The 24,889-nt window shown below is 44.3% G+C and overlaps 1 protein-coding gene across 1 annotated transcript in view; it reads left to right on the top strand.

Annotated features, from left to right (window-relative positions):
* Positions 1–10,283: 10,283 nt before the first annotated feature.
* The window catches only part of LOC113573448 (NMDA receptor synaptonuclear signaling and neuronal migration factor), a 23,770-nt gene continuing 9,164 nt past the window's right edge, over positions 10,284–24,889 (top strand). The window contains exons 1-5 of the mRNA XM_035526747.1: positions 10,284–10,565; positions 20,724–20,782; positions 21,371–22,144; positions 22,428–22,494; positions 22,872–22,877. Coding sequence (XP_035382640.1) covers positions 10,495–10,565; positions 20,724–20,782; positions 21,371–22,144; positions 22,428–22,494; positions 22,872–22,877 — 977 coding nt within the window. The 5' untranslated portion in view covers positions 10,284–10,494. The remainder of the gene's footprint in view (positions 10,566–20,723; positions 20,783–21,370; positions 22,145–22,427; positions 22,495–22,871; positions 22,878–24,889) is intronic.

The following is a 24,889-nucleotide window of genomic DNA, read 5'->3' as shown; positions in this document are numbered from 1 at the left end:
GATTAGTGGCCTGTTTGTTGTTGATATCGCAGCTTGCCCTGCTGGGTGTTCACAGCTTTTCACCCTGAGTGTGAACAGACAGCACTGTGGCAGCATGCTTGCCAATGATAGCATTTACTCTTGGCTTTCATTTTAAAGTGACAACTCATTCCTTTCTAAAATTGCGTATATAGGTTCCATTCTGAATCATTTGTTTGATCAGTCATATCTCACTCTCTCTCTCTCTCTCTCTCTCTCTCTCTCTCTCTCTCTCTCTCTCTCTCTCTCTCTCTCTCTGTCCATGTGGTACATATCGGTTTAAAAGTCTCTTGTTAGACTGTTGCACTAATTGCTGAATTCTGAGGCTTTAAGATGGGTTGAATTTCAGGAATTACATACTTTCTATGAAATGGAAGTCAGCCTCTTTTTTCCCCACTTCGTTATTTACCGGTGGTGAGATGAGGATGCAGGTAGTGAACCAAACGACGTGCTCCACTCTGCTATGGTCCAGGTTCTGGAAGGACCAAGCTAAATCACTTTCACTTCTTAAGCCTTAAATACTACTGTGAATGTAGATCCACTGATGATAAAAAGATTGAATTCATTTTTCTGGTTTAATGACCACCCTGAAAAAGGGCAACAGCGCATGTCCTTTGTTTTCCACATCTCTGGTGTGTGCTAATGGCATTTTTCAGACAATAATCCCTTCACGTAATCATTTTCCTGAGTCCTTCATACTTGATATCTGCCAGGCCTCTATGGGAGACATGGCCTTACACACACTTTTAATTTAAATTCAGACAGAGCAAACCTAGAGAAAGCACTGCAGTCCCTTCTAATTGATTGACAGATTAGTCATCTCTTCCCCTATGAGACAAGGCTGATGGTGAAGATTAAGGTCCTCTGACACGTGCATTGTTTTTGATTTATCATATCTTCAGGACACAAGGACAGCACAAAAAGGAGCAGTTATTTTTGGTTGTTAATTTTCTTGTGTCTGGTCTTTTTAATCTTTGTGATTCCTCATCTCTAGAAGAGATGCAAACGAGAGATGGAGAAAATAGAAAATTGAGAGAAGAGCAGATAGGAAGATGGAGGGAAATTAAGAAATAAAGCCTGAACATGAGACTGAGTGAGAGAGTGGGTGAGTTCTGACCTTACACAGAGGCAGTGACTCAGCATTATACAGCTCTCTCAGAATGCTTCCAGAAGCGGGATATTTTCTGAACTCTCTCTAGCACAGACTTGTTTTAGCATTTCTGGGTAATGTTTTTCCTAGCTTGTTTATCAGTGAGATTACAGGTAGTTAGACCAACCTGTCCATAAAAGAATCTTATTGGAAGTTTCCTTGCCATTATTATGAGTAATGGGGTCAAACTGTATTAAGAAAAGGGGAAAAAATAATTAGGTAATGCAATTTTATGACCAGTAAGGCATAACATTACATAGTATTATAGTACAACGTGGAGGCAGTCTCATAGTGGTTAGTGAAGAGAGTTTTACCAAAGACATACAGAGCCACTGAACCCTTTTTTCTTTGTGATGAATGAAAAATCTGGGAGATATTTGTTAGAAATGCCTCTGTTTTCTGAGATTCTCAGGCCCTTGGGTCAGCATTGATCCTTGTCTGTATAATGCAGAGATTTAAAGTTGCACTCTGCTCCCCCACCCCACTCCATCACTGTCTTCCTCTCACTCTGTGTGTGTGTGTGTGTGTGTGTGTGTGTGTGTGTGTGTGTGTGTGTGTGTGTGTGTGTGTGCGTGCGTGCGTGCGTGCGTGCGTGCGCGCGCGCGCGCGCGCTTGCATGCTTGATCTGGCTCTAGAGCGGAAGCAGACAGACATGTCGCTGCAGTATAAATGGGCTAACTGGCTCTCTTTTTTTGCAGGCTGGCCTTTTTGAGTAGGAGGAAGGTGGGAACGCGCCCCTGTCAGAGTGCATCACCCAGTGTTTTCAGCTGCTAAAAACGGCTCCGTTACACACGTGGTTCTGCGTAGATATGCACACACGCTGCACACCATGTGATCTCTCACACTAAGAGATGCTATTTTAGCTTAGCACTTCTAAAATAGGTTTATTTTTACCCAGATGCTGACGAGCTGTATGTTATTAGCACTGTATGTTATTAGTGCTTGAAGGATTATACATGTTCACCAGATGATCGCCTTTCTTTACCAGAGGTCTAATATCTACTAAGACCCTAATAAATGACTGCCAATCATCCAAGTATGAATGCCTCTAAATGCTAAAGCTGTCTCCGGTCACCTGGCCCATCACGTTCCCTCGCTGGCCATCGATCACATTAGCCCTAATTGATCTCATATGGCTCATCTCCATTCAGAAGGACCTGTCCCTTTGCCATCCTCTGCTTGCATTAGTCATCTCCTCACATCACTCGCCCTCAGCCACCCACGGACTCTTTATTTCATTTCTCCCACCACCTTGCTTTGTGTTTGCCTTATCTCCCTATAGTTGTTTGATCTCACGTTCTCTAGTTTTTTCCTGTGTTTTGGATCTCCTATTATAGCCATATAGATTTTTTTGATCATCGAATGCCTGTTTTTTTTTCCCTCCCACCTAATTCTTTCTCTGCCTTTTCTTTTAGTCCTGTTTCTACCAGTCACTCATGTCATTCAGTTCTTTCTCTCGGTCTCTGTGGTCAGAATGAAGAGGGAGATGTTCGGACAACGGAACTTCAGGCTGAAACTCGCTCTCTCGTAACTCCCTAACTAGTCGTCTAACCAGTGACCACACTGAAGCTTTGCTACAACAACTGTGGAGTCTTTTGAACAGTTTATGTTAGGAGTAAGGGAAATATTCATGTATTCATGCTGAATGGACTGAATTAGTCCTCTAATTCTTTCATATTTTAACTGGTTGTTTTCCATAATGTTCACCCTTATCCATTATACTATGGTTTCTATGGAAATATCATAGCTGACTCCTCATATGTATTTGGGGAGGGTGGTTAATTAAGCAGTAATTAAAATTAATGGTGTCATCAAATTTTATCACATGTTAATTATGTTTGGTGTGAAATGTGAAAAGGAATGGATACGAATCATGAGGACATCATTTGTTTAGCTTTTTAAAAATTTTACAGTGGCTGTATTTTAGATCAACCCAGTCCTTCATACTCTTCTTGATCTAACACTTGGTAAAGCTGTATGCTTGGCTACAAAGTTTTCTTTTAGCAGTAATTCAGTATTTAGTTTTTAGTATGCATTTAGTAAATGTAAAATTACTTATAGCTTGGGGGAGTGGGGATGACCATCTTCATGGAGGAGAGCTTCATGTCTTGTGTATGCTGAGGGTTGCGAGCATTATCCATGCACAGGTGAACTACCTTATTAGCTATGGATAGATGACATCATGGAATCTGCCTGCATCTGGCCCTAACCATGTGAGCAAGATCATGCCAAACAAAGTGGTATAATTGCTCCAGTTATCCTACATTTTACCAAAAAAAGATTTGCTTACATGTCAAAGGCTTGACCATATCTCTGGCTTTCTGTTTTGATAGAAGAGGCGGTTGGTCTGCCAGTGGACCTTTGATTGAGGCATGTTCTCTAGGTGTACAAAAGAAAGGTCATAAATGTTGTACTGACCTATCGTCAGGCCGACCCTTTTCCTGTTGCTTATTTAGGGCACATCAGTATGCTGTGTGTTTACTTTCATTTCATTCATCTGGGTGCAGTCAGTGATTGCTCCCTGAGAGCTTATGGAGTTTGCTCAGTTTTTATATGTGTACTCAGTTTAAATCAGTCTACTCAGTTTATGTTAACTTACTCATTTTGTCAGTTTACTCAGTGAAATCAGTGTACTCAGTGTACACCAAGGTACTCAGTTTCTGTCAACATCTAAAGCCAGTCGCTAATGGGTCCATATTTAATTGACCTGTCTCCTCTAATTTAGTCCACTTGACAATTGTTTAAAGAGAGAGAGAGATGAGAGATCTATACAGGTGAACAGGTGGAGATGGATGTAGAAGAGGTGGAGCCGAGAGAAGGAGGACAGTGAAGGAACAGAGCATGCTGTGTTTTGTCCTCAGGGAGGACTAGTGAATCCAGGTGTAATGTGATTACCGGGGCCTTTGTTGTGTTTCTTTGTTCCTTTGTCTGTTCTTCTGCCACCAGCGGGGAAAAAGGTCCGACCCCGCATCACACTGCAGCGGGAACGAAACCTGGGTCTACTGTGTTCAAAGATTTTCCCTTGGGGGGAAGAACACACTGCTCCCATTGGACCCTCAGTAAAGCCTTGCTAGGACTAGCTTTAAATCTCTCTCTTTTTTGCATGCGAATGGCGAATATGCCTGTTTCAGCTCAGTTAAAGGGACTAGATGGAAAACCTGAAAAAATGGCGCTAGGATTCTCTGCTGTTTGGTAGAGTAGCCCGATGCTTTGCTTTTCCCCGTCTTTTTACTTCATCTCTGTTGGATGGATGCACAGCACATGTACAGTTCATTTGAGTTGGGTTGTTTGTAACCCAGGATTCTTCCAGATTGTGTCTGCCCTGCTGTAGCAATGATCTCATTAATGTGGGAGCCAACAGACTGGTCAGCCAGATGCATAGCGCCACACGCGTGGCCAGCCTCTCCGTCCCGCTCCACCGCAACCCCACCTCTACCACTAGCCTCACCTGCTTGGAATAGTCCAGTGGCAGACCAGCTGGCTAAATGGAGTTCAATCATACATCTGTCAGCTCACTGGGAAAGCAGCCAGACTTTATGAAAGTCCCAGGGCCTGTGCGTAGCTGCAGTACTCCTCTCTCAGCTCCGGCTCACATTTATATGGATGGGCTCGGTTGCTCATCGGCGCACTGACTGAGTGTTGTGAAATCCGGCGGAGACGAGATGCGGATTGGCTGGAGATCGCTTCGAAAAGACGGAAGGCGGCGAAAGTGGACATAAGCTTAAGGTCAAACTGAAATCACGAGAGACTCTCTTAGTATACCTGACACTTTATTAAAAGGTTCTGTTTGAGAGGTACTGACAGTGAGACACTGAGTACTGCAGCAGAATAGTGATGAGAGTTGAACATGAAAGACAGGGCCATAGAGACTTGGGTTCATGTATCTCCACAGCAGTGATTTTTGTGTGCTGTTACAGGCTATACATATTCAATATGAACTATGCAGAATACACTTTTCTGGACATATAGAAACATATCTTCAATATTCAAAATAACACACAATTCCACTTTTCTTCCTCAATATTCCTGCCAGCTCTCCCTCAGCCCACTGCTTCACAGTTCTCTCCCTTTTGTCTCTTGCCTTCCCACCTTCCATCTCGTTCTTATTCTGCCCCTCCCAGTTTTTGGTTCACACCGGCACCGTGCAGCAATCGAGCCACGTGGTCGCAGATGGTAGCGGAGCGCCCGGCTGACCTGCCATACTGCGATACTTTTCCCCCTGAGCTGACATCATCGGCGTGAGCCCCGAGCGACACCCGCTCAGCTCTGGCACGCCGTCCCTGCATGCTGCCAAGCGAGGCAAGGTGGCTATAGGCATGGGCATCACGTCTGTGCCCAGGGCATCTTCTCTCCAGCAGACTAACAGGACAGACTGAAGTGGGAGGACTACGATGCCAGCTGTGCTGGAGCAACTGCGGTAATCATATTGGAGTGGCGTCATTCACCGTGATCAGAAAATGTCAGTGAAGTACTTTAGTCACTGTGTTCACTAATAGAGTCTTCCTCTTGGGTGGTGCCTCAATGGATGCAGTGGCATAGGTACTTACACAGTCCATTAGGTTTGATATAAAGGAGCAAGCATTTAGATGCAAGAGATTCTCAAATGTGGCAGTAGATTGCCATTTCTTTTATGCGAATCTCTTACTGAACAGTGTCAACTGGTAGCTGTAAGTTGTAAGTCCTTTAGATAGAAGAATAAATAAGGTATCACTATACAACAGGCTTCTCTTGTACTAGAGCTTATGTGGGTATAAACGTGCCAGTGTGTGAAGTTGACAGCAAGATCAATTGCAACATGAAACACCGTTTCTGTAGCCCTGGTGAGAATGAGCAGCTATTGTGGTTAAAGCATCCTCTGTTGGAGTGGCTGACCCAGCTGTGTAATTGAAGTGTTGTGAAGTTGTAACCCACACTGATTCAGGGTTGTGTGCGTGTGTGTGTGTGTCTGTGTGTGTGTGTGTGTGTGTGTGTGTGTGTGTCTGTGTGTGTGTGTGTGTGTGTGTGTGTGTCTGTGTGTGTGTGTGTGTCTGTGTGTGTGTGTGTCTGTGTGTGTGTGTGTGTCTGTCTGTCTGTCTGTCTGTGTGTGTGTGTGTGTGTGTGTGTGTGTGTGTGTGTCTGTGTGTGTGTGTGTGTGTGTGTGTCTGTGTGTGTCTGTGTGTGTCTGTGTGTGTGTGTGTGTGTGTCTGTGTGTGTGTGTGTGTGTGTGTGTGTGTGTGTGTGTGTGTCTGCTCTCAGGCTACTGGAAGGTAGTGGAGGTGAGCTGCAGGCAGTGAGTGTACTCTCAGCTCTCACCTGCCATGCTGCTGAAGGGCACGTGGTCATGCCAACCTGGCTGGACACCCCAGTCACCAGTAGCATACTGAACTCACTATGGCCTTTAATATTTCATGTACAAATAACTGCACAGCAAGCTAGATTTGGGTGTTGCAATATTCATTATCACCAAATTAGTTTCATGCTATTTTACTGTACTAAAGCAATTTTCTTTCAGTGTTTACTAATCAGACCTAAAAAAAATCAGTTGTAAATATGATACTGTAGTTGTGCACTTTTGAATTTAAGATGAGTTAGGAATAAAGAAAACTAGCATGAAACCCTTGCATCCATGCTAAACCAGGCTATGTAAACAGGGGTGTGGGGAGTGAGAGGTTTGGTAGAAGAGGCGGTTGGTCAGTAGGTTGTCTCCGTATTTGTGACTCATATTTTGAAGGGCATCCGTGCGAGGCCTGTGGTCTGATTATCTGGTTAACGATGTGCACATATCAGGTTTCTAAATAAACTGCCCCTGCGAGGAAATTGCAGGGATATCAGCCGCTTGGACAGGACTTTGGCTTGAGGAAGGTCTGTGTGACTTCTCCTGTCACAACCAGCCACGGCCACCACATTATCCCGTCAGTCTTGCCTGAGTGTAAATCATTATGCTGTGGACCTACATTAGATTCTTCCCAATAAGGAAAAACTAAAGTATTACTTGTTTTTCAATAATAACTCACTGTCGTAGATGTCACTCCTGGCTGTTCAGAACCCAGGGCCCTGTACTTATTTATGTTTTGTATTTTCCACATCATTATCTCACTACAAGGGGTAAAGCAGAAGGGTTTAAAGCAGAATGGACCCTCCTCTATCATAGTGCTGAGAGCGTGAGTTCCTCAGCCCTCCACACTGGGTGAGCCCCAGGCTGATAGGAGCGATGCTGTGGCTGCAGATACCCACCACAGCCACGCTGCTGACTGATGCCACTTGTTCCTTACAGTACGTGTCGACATGAATGCAGAGAAAGAGAGATCAAAGCTTTCTGGGTATTACTGTAAAAGCACAGCTCCCGCACCGCTAAGATGTTGATATGTGTCTAGACATTCTGATAGCAGTGAATTACACTAGTCTACACTTGTTATGGTGACATTTGCCACAGTTGTTTACTCTTGGAAGTATATTTTTAATTGGCTCTGGCAATGTGGTGTCTGTTCCAATGAAATGCAAAAAAAAAAAAAAGAAAGAAAAAAAAAGAAACTACCAGGAAAACTAGAAGGAAAGAACACAAGAAGTTGAGATTTTTAGTAAATGTATCTTTAGTAAATATATCTTTCAATGAAGAGAAAGAACATGTTTCAGCTCTTAGGCTGCTTCAGAATTTCTCAGATTTTCATGACGTTTAAAAAGATAAAGAAAGAAACTTTTTGTATTTTTCAGCAAATGATACTAAGATTTACAACATAAAATACATTTGATAGCAGTATCATCCCGTGATTTGGAACTGGTATCCAACATAAAAGAAGTGAGTTCCTGCTCGTGCTCTGGCTGCAGTGCAGTGGTGTGTAGGTTAGCTAACCAGAGTGGACTGATGAGATGGGCAGCTTGGCTGGCCTTTCTGGTTTGATCAACTAGCTAGCTGATGAGCTTGGCAGAACAACAGAAAGTGAGTGATGAGAACAGCCATTCTTCCCTCCAGGAATTACCCAGGCAGATGTGCGTGTGGTTGTGTGTCTGTCTCTACAGGTGGATAGATATTGTGGAGAACTAAATGACACAGAAGGGGAGTCCATTGACACAGCGAAATAAAGATAACTTTACTATTGTACTTGTCTTCTGTTATCCTTATATCCAGTTCCCCATCTTTCAAAAATGCATACCACAAAAAGACCCTGAAAAGTATTTTTCTCTCTTCTATGCTTAACAATTAGCTACTGTTTACTATTCCAGATGAATAGTGTAATCTTCTCCTTTTTCTCTCTATCCTCAAGTAGACACATGTTTACACGAGAAACGTACAGACCTTATTCATTCTAGACGAGGCTTTTCCACGTACACTCAGTGACTTTCCAAAGCACAGGTTGTGCTTGCTCCTGTGCTGGAAAAGCCTTTCACTGAAGACCAGTCATGTGACGTGCAGGCCAAGACTGGGTTTTGTGTGTGCTGGCACAACCGTGCTTTAAAGAGAGGGGGGTGGCGCAGAGCATAGTGAGACAGTGAACAATAAAACAAAGCACGAGCGGAGCAAGCCAGTAAATAAGCCCATGACAGCGGTGAGCCCCACGGCCGCACAGAACACCTGCAGACAGAGCAAAGAATGGGAGGTATGAAAAGGAAGCAGAGCTTAGGTGGTGCTGCTACGGTTGGGCCTTATTGATTAAGCACTTGTATATTTAAGATGGTAAATGAACAGTGATACTCCAGCCTGGAAGTGGCCTTTTGAGGTTGTGCTGAACACGAGCATTAAATCTGGCTGTCTCTCTCTTGCATGTAATCCTTAGTATCTTCCCTAGACCATAAACATTGGGAACTGAGAATGCCCTGGTGATATTTTGCATGCATTTATAGCAGGATTGTGTGGCATTTTTTTCGTTATGTAAGTACAATTTCTTGGGTTCATAGCCCACCTTTCTCCCTCCTCTCTTCCATTTGAAGTCCTCGTTTCCCCACATCCTCAGTATCCCCCTCACGCGTCCCCCCGTGCACGCCCAGCCCCTTTAACAGCAGAGCCACTGGCTGGCTGCTAAATCAGCTCAGCACTCCCTCTGCTGTTTGTGTGTTTGTGTGCTTTCTCTCTATAGTTTCTTTCCATTCATTCTTCCTGTTCCTTCTTATCTGCAGTCATTCCATGTTTCTACCCACTTAGGGGGACGGGATTCTCCACTTTTTCCCAGTGCTCATTTGAAACCTCATTGTAGGGCTGCACAATATATCGGTTGAGAATCGTTAGCACAGTATTGGCCTTGCAGAACTGATATTGCAGGAAGAGCAATTTGCCTTCTGTTAAATAAGTGGTCCGTAGTATTGGCTCTCAGAATCTGAACACAGATGAGCATTCTGTGGGCACTTTCATAAATCATAGGATTAACATAATCCATCATAGGTAAATCATTTTGGTCATAATCCACATTAACAGTTAATTTAATATACAGGCATATCACAACCACAATACAGTATTGATTAAGTATAGTATTGATTTTGTATAGTATTGTCAATAAGTTCATACCTCATTGGCAGATTTATGAAAAAAAAAAAATTCATCCCCCACTAGATATGGGAGTGCAGAGATGATGTCTCGATGTTAGCAGCTCGATGTGTTAGTCTGCTGGCTGGCTGCTCTAGTGAAATCAACTGTCCATGGAATAAGGAATACTGCTGCAGCTTGAGTGTGTGTGTGTGTGTGTGTGTGTGTGTGTGTGTGTGTGCGTGTGCGTGTGCGTGTGCGTGTGCGTGTGCGCGTGTGCGTGTGCGCGTGCGCGTGTGCGTGTGCGTGTGTGTTACAGTCTGTCAGAGACTGCAGAAGGGCAAATGTAGAATTTATTAAACCACCATGTGTTGTGAAAAGGCAGTTGACTTATCTTCCATATACTGCCAGAGAAAAAGGCGCGCTGAGTATGATATACCTGCTTGTACAGCAGCCATTCCTTACCTGATGTTCGCCATAGCTCACGAATCAGTGGACTCGAAGGAGTGACCGTTCCATGTATGGCCCTACTGTGTTTCCTCCCCAGCCTCTCCACCTTCCCACCAGGCGGAATACACACGCCCCCTCCCACCTCTGTTTCCCCGGATCAATGGGAAAGGGAGAAAGGGGAGAACACTGTTTGCGCGAGTCTGTGTCTTTCTTTCAACTAGTTGACGGCGCGCTACCTTCCGCTGCACACACTGCGCAGCGCATTCAAGAACGCAGAACTGTACTTATTATTCCTCCATTGTCATCATAACGTATCCCTCTGGTTCGGCGTGTTGTGCGAAGAGGACGAGGTTCTTCATATAGCCGACGTTTCTCATGCATTACTCTATGTTGAGATCTTTGGAATGAGCTGCTTTCTCCGGAGCGCGGTCTCCATGTCAGCATGGGCACTGCTGTGTCCAAACGGAAGAGTCTAAGAAACGATGCGATTTTGTCGGTGGCAGCAAAAGTTAGGTGAGTACCCTTCCACTTCTTCCCTAAAAGCACATCAGTATGCCTGCGTGACATATGCGTCCTAATTACTTACGCGGCAAGCCCATCTGCCCTTTAAACCTGCAACCATAAGAGCAGCCATCCTGCTCGGGAACCCTGACTACTCACTAAACCTTTTTGTTCCGCACCTTTTCTTCTGGTACTGCGAACGAGTCATTGATGCAAGGATGCCCAAAATGCAACTTCACTACTGCTAGATTGTCCTTATTAGAAGATATATTTGACATCAAGAATATTGTATTCAACTAGTATAATGTCATCGCATGTTTAACTGTTTGCTGCATCAGATAGCTGCAACCTCGGGTTGTATATGCCTTCGAATGCTTTCTGAAATAGACGGGACAGCCAGAAATGCGTACGGTATTGTCATGCTGTCTTTCACCAAGCGGGACGATAGTCTACTGGGAGCGGACGATAGCTCCATAGTTGTCATGTACCACTGCGGGGGGTCCGTTATACATACGTTTCGTGGAGGAATACGCGAAGAGCTAAATCTCCCGCAGTTGCTCCGACACGACACAGCCAAAATCCCCAGAGCTGCATCAGTTGCCGTCCAGCTGGGCGCAGGTGAACGATAATGTTTAAATTAGAACTGAAGATGTTAAGTCGACACGGGGATTTGCTGTGCAGAGTTTTAATTAGGCGCGTACAAACATAATCCAAAATTTACGCGGTGGGAGCGAGTTAAGGGAAGCTCGTGACCTATACGTCTTGATTACTTGCGCGTAAAGCGTTACACGAGGACAGGATAAGTCACGGAAGGTTTTAACTAAGTTCGCGTTTCGCTAGACTTTCGGGTTGTCTTTTTTTTCATCTCGATCTTTTTTTAACGCTGCCCGCTCATAAATAAGCATCAAGATGACCATTTAAAGAGGCCAGTCGTTCGCTAAGTTCGTCCTGTGACAGCAGAGCTACTGGTGAGGACATACTAGAGCGCTCTTCAGCGCCGATGTTCGGTGAAGCGGGCGAAAGATCAGTCGATCAATCAGCCGGTCAGCCGGTCAGCTGTGAGTGTCTTGGCTGGCTGCCGCGATTACGCACCGTTGGATTCTTGCAATAAAGGGTGGTTCTAATGTTATATTGAAACGAAAACCATATGTATCGCTTAGCATTACGTTTCATGTCATACATTTTCATTTCATCTACCTTCTGTTCCAAATTCCCTCTGGTATTGTGTGCCCTTTTTGTGTGTACGCGCTGTCGTAGTATCACTGAAGTGAATGTAGTCTGCCAGGAGCCTGGTGATTATACGGGGAATTGGAATCATGCTGTTACAGGTGTTAGATATGTGTCATATTTCTGTAGAACTCTATTTTATGGGTTATCTTGAGGGGTCATGGACGTTACCTTGAGTTCTAGATAACCTTGGCTTCTACATGTTAGCAGCGTGACAGTTGCTTCCAGCACCCTGGCTGAGTGACAAATGGCTTTAATTCATGAATATGGGGTGCGTGGCATTCCCTGTGCTCAGCATGTGTGTGCATACGTGGTGAGTGAAAGGGAGAGACAGCCTTCTCAGTATGCAGGACAGATGTGCCTGAGCTTATAGCTCAGAATACTGATTTCAAACACAGTGCCGAATATAACAGGGTGAGAGAGGGACCCCAGACACCCTGGGCAGCCAGACGCTCATCATCACGCCACATTTAGGACTCGGACAGAGACGCACGCACGCACGCACGCACGCACACACACACACACACACACACACACACTGCTAAAGTGGCATGAACTTACAAAATGGGAATACTAGCAAAGACCTGAGAGATTTTTACATATGAATAAATAAGATATTTAGTACAAATGGAGCTCCAGGGCTATTTCTGTGTATCAGTAACTTGCACCGAAATTACTGATATCAACTAAAATGTGGCAGTGAGGAAGCCCATTCAGACGTTCACTGCAGATGTCATTTATTACGCTGCACTCAAGTAAGATGATAAAACCTGTGGCTTGCACCATAGTATAAGAGGGTAACTTTAAAACTCATAGACAGAGGGGCATTTTTTTTTTTTCAAAGAGAGGTTATTCTTCTGACCATTTTAGCAATCAGTTTAATTTCAAACTTTGTCAAATATTAAAACAGATTAGGGACTGTTGCATAATTTCACCTCTCGGTTTAAGTCACCTAATTTGTTATTCCCCATCCCTCTTTTGGCCACAAAAAGGGTTCAGGAAATAAATTCAGTAGGATCAGGGTTTACTCGGTTTGCTCCTGCCATGATGAGGGGTCAGGCCATTGCTCAGCACCCCTCCTTATATCTCCTACCTTCCCCACCCCAACAGTGCCCTGCACAGAGTCTGCCCCCTGCAGCCAGTAGGGGTGTGGCCACCTGGGTGCCACACGGTGGCAGCTGCCACCCTCGGAAAAAAAAGGCTTTTCCACCCCAACAGAAACAGCATGTGAAAGACCCTCTTCCTGCATTAAAAAAAAATCTTGTAACCTATTACATCAATCCAGCTATCTGTATAAAGTTGTTTAGAAGTTGTTTATGTAGTTTAATGCACTGTGACTACAGAACCATTCCTCATCTGTGTAGGGTTGGTTCCAGCATTTATCATTCTTAAAGTGAGCTTGTTATCCATTGTTCAACTTATAAATGTAGACAAATTTGTTGGTACCATTACAAGAAAAATTAAGAACCAACAATTTTCTCCGAAATAACATGAAACTTACAAAAGTTATTTGTATCCATCTGTGTTTCTTTAACAAAGATCTGACTTTGCTTTTTATTCTTGATTTTTTTTTTTAAATATCTAAATAATAAAACAAATGAAAATGGCATAGACATAAAACATTTTTTGTTACACAACCAGTAGAGGCAATCACTACAAATAGGTGATTTCTGTAGCTCTCACTGAGACCTCTGCACCTGTCAACATATAGTTTGGCCCACTCATCGTGAGCAAAGTGCTCCAGCTGTCTCAGGTTTGAAGGGTGCCTTCTCCAGGCTGCCTGTTTCAGCGCTTTCCTTAGATGTTCAGTAGGCTTCAAATCAGGGTTTATAGAAGGCCACTTCAGAATAGTCCTGTGTTTGTCCATTCTTGGGTTCTTCTAGCTGTGTGTGAGCCAGAGCTTTCTGAAACTGGCCAGTATGTGTCACTCCAGAATGCCTAGAAAATCTTGAGGTTTCATTGTGCCTTGATCAAAATCAGAGCACCTCATGCCAGACATGGCAAAGCTGCCTCAAAACATAACCAAGCCTTCTCTGTGTTACACAGTAGTTTTGGTGTTCTTTCCTTTGAAAGCTCTTTATTTTAACATAGATGATGATGTGGCTTGCTAAAAGCTCCAGTTTTGTTTCATCTGTAGAAAGAAACATTCTCCCAGAAGCATTGTAGCTTTGCAATATGGACCTTAGCAAATTCCAGTCTGTTATTTTTATGTTTCTCTTTCAACAGTGGAGTCCTCTTGGGTTTTGTTCACTGCAGCATACTGTCACTCAGAAAGTGTGTGATCAGACACTGATGTACCTTGACCTTGGAGTTTAGTTTGAATTTCTTCAGAGGTTTTCCATTGCTCTTTGTCTACCATTCACACCGTCCTTCCATATGGGACTGAACATTTAAACATATTTAAACATAACATATCAGAAAACTTGTAATATAAAAAGTAATTGTCATAATGTAAGTAATCAACTGGGCAAGTTTCATGGTGATCTCTGTTAGTTACATTTTTTTACTCCATTCACCTGTAGTGTCTTGCCTTAAAGAAAACAGTTTTAAAGATCACTGTAATCCAATTATTTATAAACCTTTCTAGAGGTATCATCTGTCCAGGACATTTTAGAATATGTTTTGTAAAATAAGCAGTAATTAACCTACTTGCATGCTTTCTTTGCTTTACTGTATGACATACCAAAGTCACGCAGGTATAAATGAGACAATTGCTTTTAAATTAATTATTTTTTTCAGGAGGAATGAAACATTGTTCCAGTTAACTGTAAGGATACTAACAAATTTGTTCACGTCTGTATTAAGCCTCTTGCTTAATTAAATCATACCGATATGGGATTTTAAATTGCATATTTGAGAGCTGTATTAGCCCTATACAATTAAACCAAACTTGATGCATCACAATTAGCTCTTCATGCTGGTTTAAATAATTATAGTAAATCCTTTGAGTACTGGGAAGTAAAGATCAGATATGAAGCCAATGCAGTAATCCTGGCCATGCCTCTGAGCGCTGAGCGTGCTGCTCAGAGTGTGTCCTCCAGGTTACTCCCAACGTGATTTAGGATGTTGGAGGTGTTTTTCATTTTTGCTTGTCTCCCTGAGTCACAGTACTGGATGGAGGCTTTTACCAACAATATGCCTGGATGGAGGTCAGGCTGCTCCTCTTTCAGGGTGCCCCAGAGAGGGATCAAAGCCTCTGCTGCTCCTTTCTGTGCCTCCCGAAGCACATCCAGTCTGGGTTGTGTGCAGAGAGGCTGTCATTAGTCAGGTCTCCACCACGCCCTACTCTCTCTGGGAGCTCATGCGCATTATCAACGGTGAGAGTGAAAGACTTGAATGGCTGGCTTCGCCTTAGCAGCGATCGCGAGCATCCACCCGCGCTGCTCTGCTGACAGCCATGCTCTGTCACGTCCACTGAGACTTGTTTGTTATTCCTCTGTCTGTCCTGCATAATTTCATCCATGCTGCCAGCAAACAGCAGTGACCAAAAGGCAGCGGACAGAAGGCAGAGTACTCATACTTTGAGAATTTGAGCCTTTGGTCAGGGCCAAACCAGGCTAAGCACAAGAATTAAGAAAAGCTTTCAAAAGCGATATTCTTTTCATGGAATTCTGTTTCTTCACCTACGTTGTGGCTTCTCTTTTTTTGTCACAGTCTTTAGGTTTTTATTTCATTGCTAAATGTTCTGGCATCCAGATCACATTGTTGTGTGCTGTATAAAATATCCATTGCTGTTTGTGACCTGTAGCACCTGAACGTCACAGCGACTACACACTTTCCATTCTGAGTTCTAGTCACTACGTTGCATAATCACTGGTAGGAAATGCTGCAAATGGTTTCCATTGACTAGCCAAGAACCTTCTACATAACATATGCGAGATTTACCACTGCAGCCTTTTTTTTCTGTAACAATAGGACTTCGAACTTAAAAGTGATGACGTACAGGTGGAGTCAAATTCCCTTGTCCTCATGAGCACTAGGTCCCTCAAGGGTATTTGAGATATATATTTATATTTTTGTCTGCTCCTCTGGGAAAGGCAGAAGTGTACAGAGGTGGCAGAGCTGACAGACTAAGCCAGGAGTTTCAGAGTGATTGTGTGAGGCTATTCATTGCAGATGACCCAAGGGGATTGCTAGAGCAGCTAGGGAATCAACTGTCTGTTCTCTATAGAGCAACACTGGTCTCTGATTGTCTTTAACCCTAAGCTGTCTATTGAATGAATAAATTACACTTATATAGCTTCTTTCTCAGTACCCAAGGACACCTTAAAATCAACACACTACGCAACACTTTTACATCCAGTCAATACACTGTATTAATGTAACAAACTGACACATGTGTTTCTACTAAGATGTGTAATCAGTGGTGACAAAAGCACTTGAATCGAACACAGACATCATTAGTATCATATGTTAAACCAGAGCATCTCTCCTGAAGAGACTCCAGTCTCTGTCACATCCGTGGATCCCTTTGGTTCAGCTCAGGATGGGGAATTGAGCAGGAGGTGGTGTTTATTTCAATCTGTCTCTCATGCAACTCCAAACAGGCTGATGAAATTTGACTTTTTGATCTCAAAGTTTCCCAAACGGCTAAGATGAATGCTGCCATCTCTGACAACCTTTTGGGAGATCAGTGGTTTCAGGCAGACATCCTAACCCTGTTAGCAGCTTCACAATTTTGGAAATGGCACAGATACACATTCATAGTTCAAACCAAAGCGGAGAAATCTCTTTTTTTTTTCATACAGCTAGTTTGTTTTTCTCCCTAAGGGAATTTTTTAAAGTTCAAGTAACTGGTCTTTATGAAACCTCCCTTATTGCACTAGTCTCGTAAGAATATCTGACAGTGCTAGCATACTGCAGCGTGCAATATTCCTGGACTGAAACTTTCCTTACTTTTCTGCATTAACCGTATCTAATTATTAACTTCTGAGGAGACTAAATTGCAGGCATTGAAAGGATAAACAGCTGAACTAGTCAAGTGTGTATGCGGGGTGCGGGGCTCCTATCTCCTAGTGTTAAGGATTAAAAAATCCTCTGTAATTAGCTCGACTGGATGAAATGATACAAATTTCAGGATGACTTTGACACTACGATTACATCTTGGATACTGGTGACTCCGCCTCCTGGCGGGGGAGGTGGGAGGGGCATGAAAGCACGACAAAGAGTTCCAGACATCATTAAAGGTGCGCTGTGGAGCTGTGGGTCTAAGACAAGATGCCATTTTAATCTGTGTTCCGTACTCATGAAAGGCCCCAAAACACTTTGTATTATGCTGGAATATGAAAGCCTTGCAGTAACTCTCGCAATGTTTTTCCATGTCCACCATGGGATGAACAGCACCAGGTAGCTCAGGAAGTGAAGCTTTATTGCACTGCTTTCGCTCAGTCAGTTTTATTGTATTGCCTTCCTATGCTGAATTGGAAGCTATGCATGCATTTTTATAATGGTCCACTTTGATCTGTCTTCCTGAATTAAGTATTTACAAACCACAGGGGCCTCAGCCAGAGGAATGTCTTACTTTAAAGGTGCCTTTAGTAATATTTTGAGAAAATGTTGAGTTGCATTCAGGAAGTCTGGAATGGTAGAAAAGGATCATAAGGGATAAAGCTTATACAGTCTGGCAAATTATTTTACAGCTACTGGTTCATTAAATTAGACTTGTATTACTTATTATTGCTGAATGTTTTAGATTTTGTTTGAAGTCTTATCTTTCATAAGCTGCTTTGCCCCAATGATATGTATAAAAGGCACTAAACAATCATTTATTTAAATGGCAGGTGGTCTAACATGTGCGTGCTTTCAGAGAGCGAGCCAAAGGGGACTGTGGGCTGAAAGAGCAGATCACTGCATGGTAACTCTCTCTTTGCATGTGCCGGTGTGTGTGCAACTCACTGGAGGTAGTAGTAGTTGAGTGCTGTGTCATAGGCTGTGCAGAGTCTTACTGAGCCGGATGCTTTTATCAGGAGCACATCCTCAGCATGGAGCTGGAGTGTGAGGGCATTGGGTGAGGGTAGACTGAGATATTAAACATGTTTGTATGATACTAGACTCTTACCTTAAACATTAAAACAATAAATTCTCAATAAAAAAAAAAAAAAACTGAAAAGAAATATAACATTGCTTATAAGGCAACTAAACTAGCGCTTCAGTCCTAGCTGAGAAACGTGTGAGCATGGATATGGTCCTAATGCTCCGCAGAGCACCACTGACACATTCGCACCCTCGGTGTAGCCCATGCTGAAAAACTGTACATAAGCTTCACTCAACATTAGCACCCATCCATTTTACATCAGAATGGGGGGGAAAATAAACTGGTAATTTAGGAGAGTTGGGAAGGGCATTCATATGACACACTTTGTATGACAGCGAACGCTGGGCGTGCTGTTGACGTTAATCACAACTCCGAGAACGTAAATGAAATATATGAGGCGGGCGTGTGAGTTGCTCTGAAGCGGCTGATAATTACCACTGAAAGCATCTTCTCCGTATGACACCACCCAGAAGAAGAATTACTCCAGAATTACTCTAGCTCTGGTGGTTTGACCGTATGCAACGAATGTGTGCGAGACCGTGCCTGCGTGGTCGCTGTGACATATGCACCGCTATATATAAAACTGCACGCACACCATCGTTTAACCACACGCTTTTTTTCCCCCCAGCAGTACTAGTATAAATTTCCCTCGAGTCAGAACTACTGTTGAAGCTACTCGTGCTGTTCTTCAGACTGACTCAGTGTGGAGGGTCTGAGTGCTCACCCTGTTCAGAGGAGAGGGTGCCATCGTGTCCGTAGGCTGTGTCCATAGGGTTGCGATACTGTAGGGCTTGTGGGGGGTGGGAAGAGGCTGCTAGGCTGGGAGCCTGTAGGGCTGTGCCCCCGCTGGGAGTCACCAGGAGAGGGATCCCTGACTGCGTGACATCTTCTGTGGAGGAGGCAGCAATTTCAGGAGCAGAGTGGGCGCTTTGTGTTTTTGCATAGGGCTGTACACTCTTTACAGATGCATAGTTCTGATGTGCCTTTGTGTAGGGACATTATCTCCACTGTAGAAATAAACACAGGGAAAGCCTACCTTTTGTTCAATTCGTCTCCTACAATGTTTTCATTCATAACAGCTTCTCGAATAGTGATGACTTACGCCAGGGCCCATGCCAACATGCAAACATATGTGAAGCAGGATAAGCTTTAATTTGATGACTGAGTCTTCAGGATATCACTGCTATATGTAAGCAGCTCATGACTCTTAAATTGATGGTTGAGTGCAGGATTGTTGGTTTGCTTTGCTTGTTGTGATGGCTGTTCTCAGCTAGGTCTGCACTACAGGACTTCACCAGTGAATTCAGTGCAGATGTCTAACATCTACAGATGTCTGGAGTTCTTTGCATCTGATAAGCTCATTCCCCATAACTCTCAGAAAGTGTAAAAAAAAGAATTACTGATGCAAACCTCAAGGCCTATGCTAATAGCAGCCTTTTTTCATCTTCTTTGATTTTCATCTACGTTAAGCTGGTCTGGACTAGATTCTCCCTTGACTTCTATTAAAATCGAAAAATGCTAATCATTGTTAAAAGAAAGCTTCAAAATAACAAAACTTAGGAAGCATTAAATAGGAAAAGTCAGATTCCTTTTTGAAGGCATTACTACACTCGGAGAAGAATTCCATAAGGAGATTTGAAATGTGTTTGATAGTGTTATGATGCACCTTGAGCAGATCTAAACCATAATGACATTACGTCTATGAAACGAGAGTTTTGACGTGGATGTGTGAATGCACGTATGGGTTTGTGGTCAGAGAAAACTTTCAGCATCCCAAGCTAATCATGAATATTCTTGAACAACAATCCTGAAAGTTTTTATATGGCTGCTTTACCCATGAATCAGCACCCATTCAAATTACAACTTGGTCTTCTTCTCTCCCTGCTCTACTTTGACATGTATGTTTAATAATTCAGCAAAGACACACATTCTTCTCCACGGCTGGCAATAACTAGTGATGAGGTAATGCAACTTATTACTTACACTATGAACCCACTATGAACCCACTATGAACCCACTATGTCCATGTTCTGAAGTGAACTTCTGTTCAGTGTAACATACCAATTTTAAGGATCAGTAGACTAGTATGAGAAAGGGACAATTTTTAGAACATTTTTCCTTATAGTGCTTTTTTTTTCAACTTTTCTTTCTCTCATTACTGAACTGGCTCTTAAATCAGCAGACATTTGAAGATGAGTCCAAAGTATAAAAGTTATTGATCTGTATTATGTGCATCATCTCTATTTGTGTTCTGTATTTCTCTCTCTCTCTCTCTCTCTCTCTCTCTCTCTCTCTCTCTCTCTCTCTCTCTCTCTCTCTTTACCTTTATATACCAGTTTTCCCAGCGCCTTTCACCAGCCTGGACTGGAGAGATAAACCCATAACATCCCTGCTCCATCTCTCCCTCCTTGCAGAGCTTCAGAGCTCAGCAATTTCAGCTCCAGAAACGTCCACTTAGATGCTGCAGCGTACAGTGTGTTACAGCCACCCCAGTCTAAGGCTTTCTGCCCTGGGTGGTTGTCAGCTTCCCGGTGGAATTTCAGAGGCGAGGGGGACTGTAACTTCTCAAAGTGAAGGGAAGGGGTGATATTTTACATATTGCCAGTTGCGTATACGGTACGTTAATAGACTTAAGTACATGCAGCAAGGGTAAGACAAGGGTGAGTTTATGACTCATGCCGTCTATGATTATTCATCAGGGATTTGTTTTAATCGGGCCAGACAAATTCAAGCTCAAGCTTACTGGTCTCATGTAGGATAATGGGTTCATTTAAATAATCCATGAATATTCAGCAGGCATCAGATTGGCCGAGAGTAACTGACTGACCTCAGCATATAAGCTTTGTTGTGCTGTGTTGCCGTCATGGCTGGTGTGCGAGATGTGAGTGGGTCTGCGTGTCTCTCTGCAGAGCAGCCCGAGCGTTTGGAGAATATCTGCACACTCATCCTGAGAGCAGAAACGGATCAGGTGAGCAGTGCCTCGTTCCTCCTTCTGCCCCCCCCCAGCTGCTGCCTCTCCCCAGAGCTCCTCCTTCCCCTCTCCCTGGCCAGCTGTCCATCAGCTCCTGTGTCTGCTTGCGTGGCCTCCAGAGCCAGTCATGTTTCATTACAAACATTTACATTACATTTACATTTACATTTACGCCATTTAGCAGACGCTCTTATCCAGAGCGACTTACAAAAGTGCTTTGTCATTTACTCATAGAATATATCCAAGTGCAGTATAGTAGGTTAGAATTAAACATACAGATGAACTAGAATACTGTAGAATACAGGGACGAATGCTGATACCTAGAAGAGCAAAATACATAAGGTCTGTCTTAAACAATGATAAGTGCTATAAACAATAAGTGCTAGAGTTTGTTAAAAAGCATAAATAGTGCCCCTACAATAAGTACTAAATTAGTCAGTCAATAAGGGAGCAGTGTCAGTTGTCCTTTAAATATTCTGCGAATAGACGGGTCCACTACCGTTACCTTCCCCACTGACTCATTCGTCTTTCTCTCTGCCTCTTGTCTTTCCTGCTGCTTGTGTCTTTCTCTGTTCGTCCAAGAAGATTACTTACTGTCTGATACCCTCACTGGCCCCGACTCCGACTCCCCAGACAGTGTGTGTACCCAGAACAACCAGCCCCAAAGCTACGCCCTGCGGGCCTCAGACAGCCCAGAGCCCGCTCTGATCAACCCTGCCCTGGGCCTCCTGCAGCCACCTGGCCCCTCCGCCCCCGCGCCGAGCCGCCTGTCCCTGGAACGCAGCTTTTCAGCCGAGGAGGAGCAGCAGAAGTGCGTGGAGTGTGCGCTGCAGCCGTCCCGTGTCTACACCATCACCGGCGAGGGTGGCATGCTGACCGGGGGCCGTGGCAGTAAGGAGGGCCTGGAGCTGGAGGTGCTGAAGGGGGCGCGGGACACGCCGCCCCCCTCCCAGGCCACCCCTCAGCCCTCCACCTCACCCTGCACCTCCTCCAGCTCCTCCTCTCCCGCCCAGCACCACCACCGCCACGCTGGCCATCACCACCACGGGGGCCATCACCACAGCTCCAGCACCGCCTCCAACCAACAGCAAGGCGGGGGGGTATCGGGCGGAGCGGGTCCGCTCCATCAGCACCACCACCACCTGTCGCAGCCCCTGCAGAGCTCGGTGAGCGCGCACAACATCCGCGGTTGGGCCGAGAGCAGGGAGGGCACGCTGGTGTGCGAGGCGTGCCCCGCCGCGCCGTCCCGCAGCCAGGGCTCGCTGGACCTGGAGAGCAGCGCACGAGAGGCAGGCAAGCAGAGCCGGTGGCCGCTAGAGCGGATGTGCAGTGTGGACCGCGTGACTGGGCTCGAGCGAGGTGAGAGGGGGTGAGGGAGGAGAGAGAGAGAGGTGTGGGGGGGGTGGAATAACAGGAGCGCTCCTATCACTGGGCGTCTGTGGGATGTGCCGTGGTCTGTATTCTCCATGTGTCCCTCTCTCTCTTTTTCCTCTGTGTCGTGCTCTGTGACCCTCTCTCACCTTCTGTGCAGTGGACAGTGTGTGTTCTGTGTGCGAGGCGAAGCACTAATGTGTTTGAGTACAACGTAAATAGCTCGGTCGCGAGTCCACTAACATAGTCCACCACTCTTTCTCCCCAACAGAGGAAAACCAATGGTACCCCAAAGAGAACATGTTCAGCTTCCAGACTGCTACCACAACGATGCAGGCGTGAGTAGCCTAACCACACACACCTCTCTCAGCTTCCTGAAATGTGCAGTGACCTTGGGGACAGATGGTCCTGCAGGTACCACGGCTACACTTGCTCTGCTCTTTAGTGACATTCACACACATTCAAACACAGCCACACTGTCGAGGTGACTCACGAAGTTGGCGAGTACACAGCAGGCAGGCGAACACAAACACCCCAACGCCAAAAAGATATGACAGAAGCACACAAGCTTTCACTCCAGAGCAGAGTTGTAATCAAAGTGCTTGCTCTCTCTCTCTCTCTCTCTCTCTCTCTCTCTCTCTCTCTCTCTCTCTCTCTCTCTCTCTCTCTATCTTTCTCTCTGTGTGTGTGTGTGCTCTTCCTCACTGTTCTTCAGGATATCGTGAGTAAAATCTTTCTTACTTTTTTCTGTTAAGTACTGGCTTCTCTTTCTGTCCAGCCTTTCTGACCACTCCCCTTCTCATTACTCTTGGCTGATGGTTTGAAGTTACCATGGTGGTAGATTCCACAGTGAGAGTCAAATTTCTGAAAAATGTCAGGTTTTTATGCCTTACATATTCAGTAGTCAGTCTCGAAATCAGATACAGCTAAAAATGAAGAGAAGCCTTTCTATATACTATATGTTTGAAGTGATTTTTTTATTGTAGATGAAAATCATTACATCAGTTTGAAAATCATAGTATCACTGCAAAAGTGGGCAGCACGCTGAAACTCATCAAATTATTCTGAATATCATCATACTACACATAAAATGACACCAATTGCTTTGTATTGTGTTGAAAGTAGAATTGGGGCTTCAAAGCCTTCAGTCAGCATCATCTTTACCCACAAAAACATTGAATACACACACACACACACACACACACACACACACACACATACACACACACACACACACACACACATACACACACACACACACACATACACACACACACACACACACATACACATACACATACACACACACACACACACACACACACACATACACACACACACACATACACACACACATATATATATATATATATATAATATAAACATTTTTGTACCACTAGCCTTCATATATGAGACTTCTAATAAGAAACACAGAAGGTGTTTAGTCTTGCATCACAATTTCCCTTCCCTAATGTAACCTTTGTAAGTGCCTGTATCCTGCTCAACTGCCAGTCATGTACTGGCCCTAGTACATCACTGATCACTGACACTCCTGTTTACCCTGTTTGCCCTTTTCTGAACAGTCTAATGATCAAGGTCATGCTAAGCTACTGGCCTCCCTGTGTGGCCTGCCTCTACCCTGCTCTGCCTCGTCACACTAAGCTACTGCCCTCCCTGTGTGGCCTGCCTCCATCCTACCCTGCCTCATCATGATAAACTAAACTTTCATTCAACTGCCCTCGCTGTGTGGCCTGCCTCTACCCTGCCCTGCCTCGTCACACTAAGCTACTGCCCTCCCTGTGTGGCCTGCCTCCATCCTACCCTGCCTCATCATGATAAACTAAACTTTCATTCAACTGCCCTCACTGTGTGGCCTGCCTCTACCCTGCTCTGCCTCGTCACACTAAGCTACTGCCCTCCCTGTGTGGCCTGCCTCCATCCTACCCTGCCTCATCATGATAAACTAAACTTTCACTCAACTGCCCTCGCTGTGTGGCCTGCCTCTACCCTGACCCGCCTCTAGTCCTCACCCAGTTAGAGCTCTCACTATCATCATTTCTGCACCGTGTGTCCAGACCTGTCTCAAGAGGTCAAATGTGTGGAGGAAACTCAAATATCCAAAAGCTGTTTCCTGCCTCCCTCTGTTTCAAGATAGGCATTCTGTGCCTTGAAGGAGTTCCCCTGGAGTGTGGGGGAGGTGGATAGTCCTAATGGCATGGCATGGAAATCCAGAGGGACCGGACTGAATGTAATTGTATTTTCTAGAATAAGCTCTGACACTTTGGTAGGGGTGACTCATTTTTTCAGCTAATTGTGTCCATTTTGTGACTGCACGGGTTATCATTTTATCAGATTTGTGATTGGTAAGTGTGCTGACCACAAACATTCTTAATTAAAAGTTAAAAGAACTCATTGTGCATGTAGAAATGTGATGTCTCTGGTGGTTTCCCATGGTTACAGTACAACAAATATGTAGATATATGTGTGTGTGTGTGTGTGTGTGTGGGTGGGTGGGTATGTGGGTGTGTCTGTGTGTGTGTATTTGTCAGATTATTCACTTTTGGTTGTTTATTTTGAAACTAAGGACTTGTCAATAATGTTTTTAATAATAAAACTCTCACTGAAATGCATTGTCCAATCAGGTGATCTTTTTATGTATATAAAGATCTGAGTGAACTAGATTATATGTGAAATGAACGTAGTTAGAAATAAACTGGTTCTTGGGGAGAGCAT

This window comes from Electrophorus electricus, chromosome 6 (assembly GCF_013358815.1).
Source record: "Electrophorus electricus isolate fEleEle1 chromosome 6, fEleEle1.pri, whole genome shotgun sequence".
Classification (NCBI taxonomy): Eukaryota; Metazoa; Chordata; class Actinopteri; order Gymnotiformes; family Gymnotidae; genus Electrophorus; species Electrophorus electricus.
This window is presented reverse-complemented; position numbering and strand designations above follow the sequence as displayed.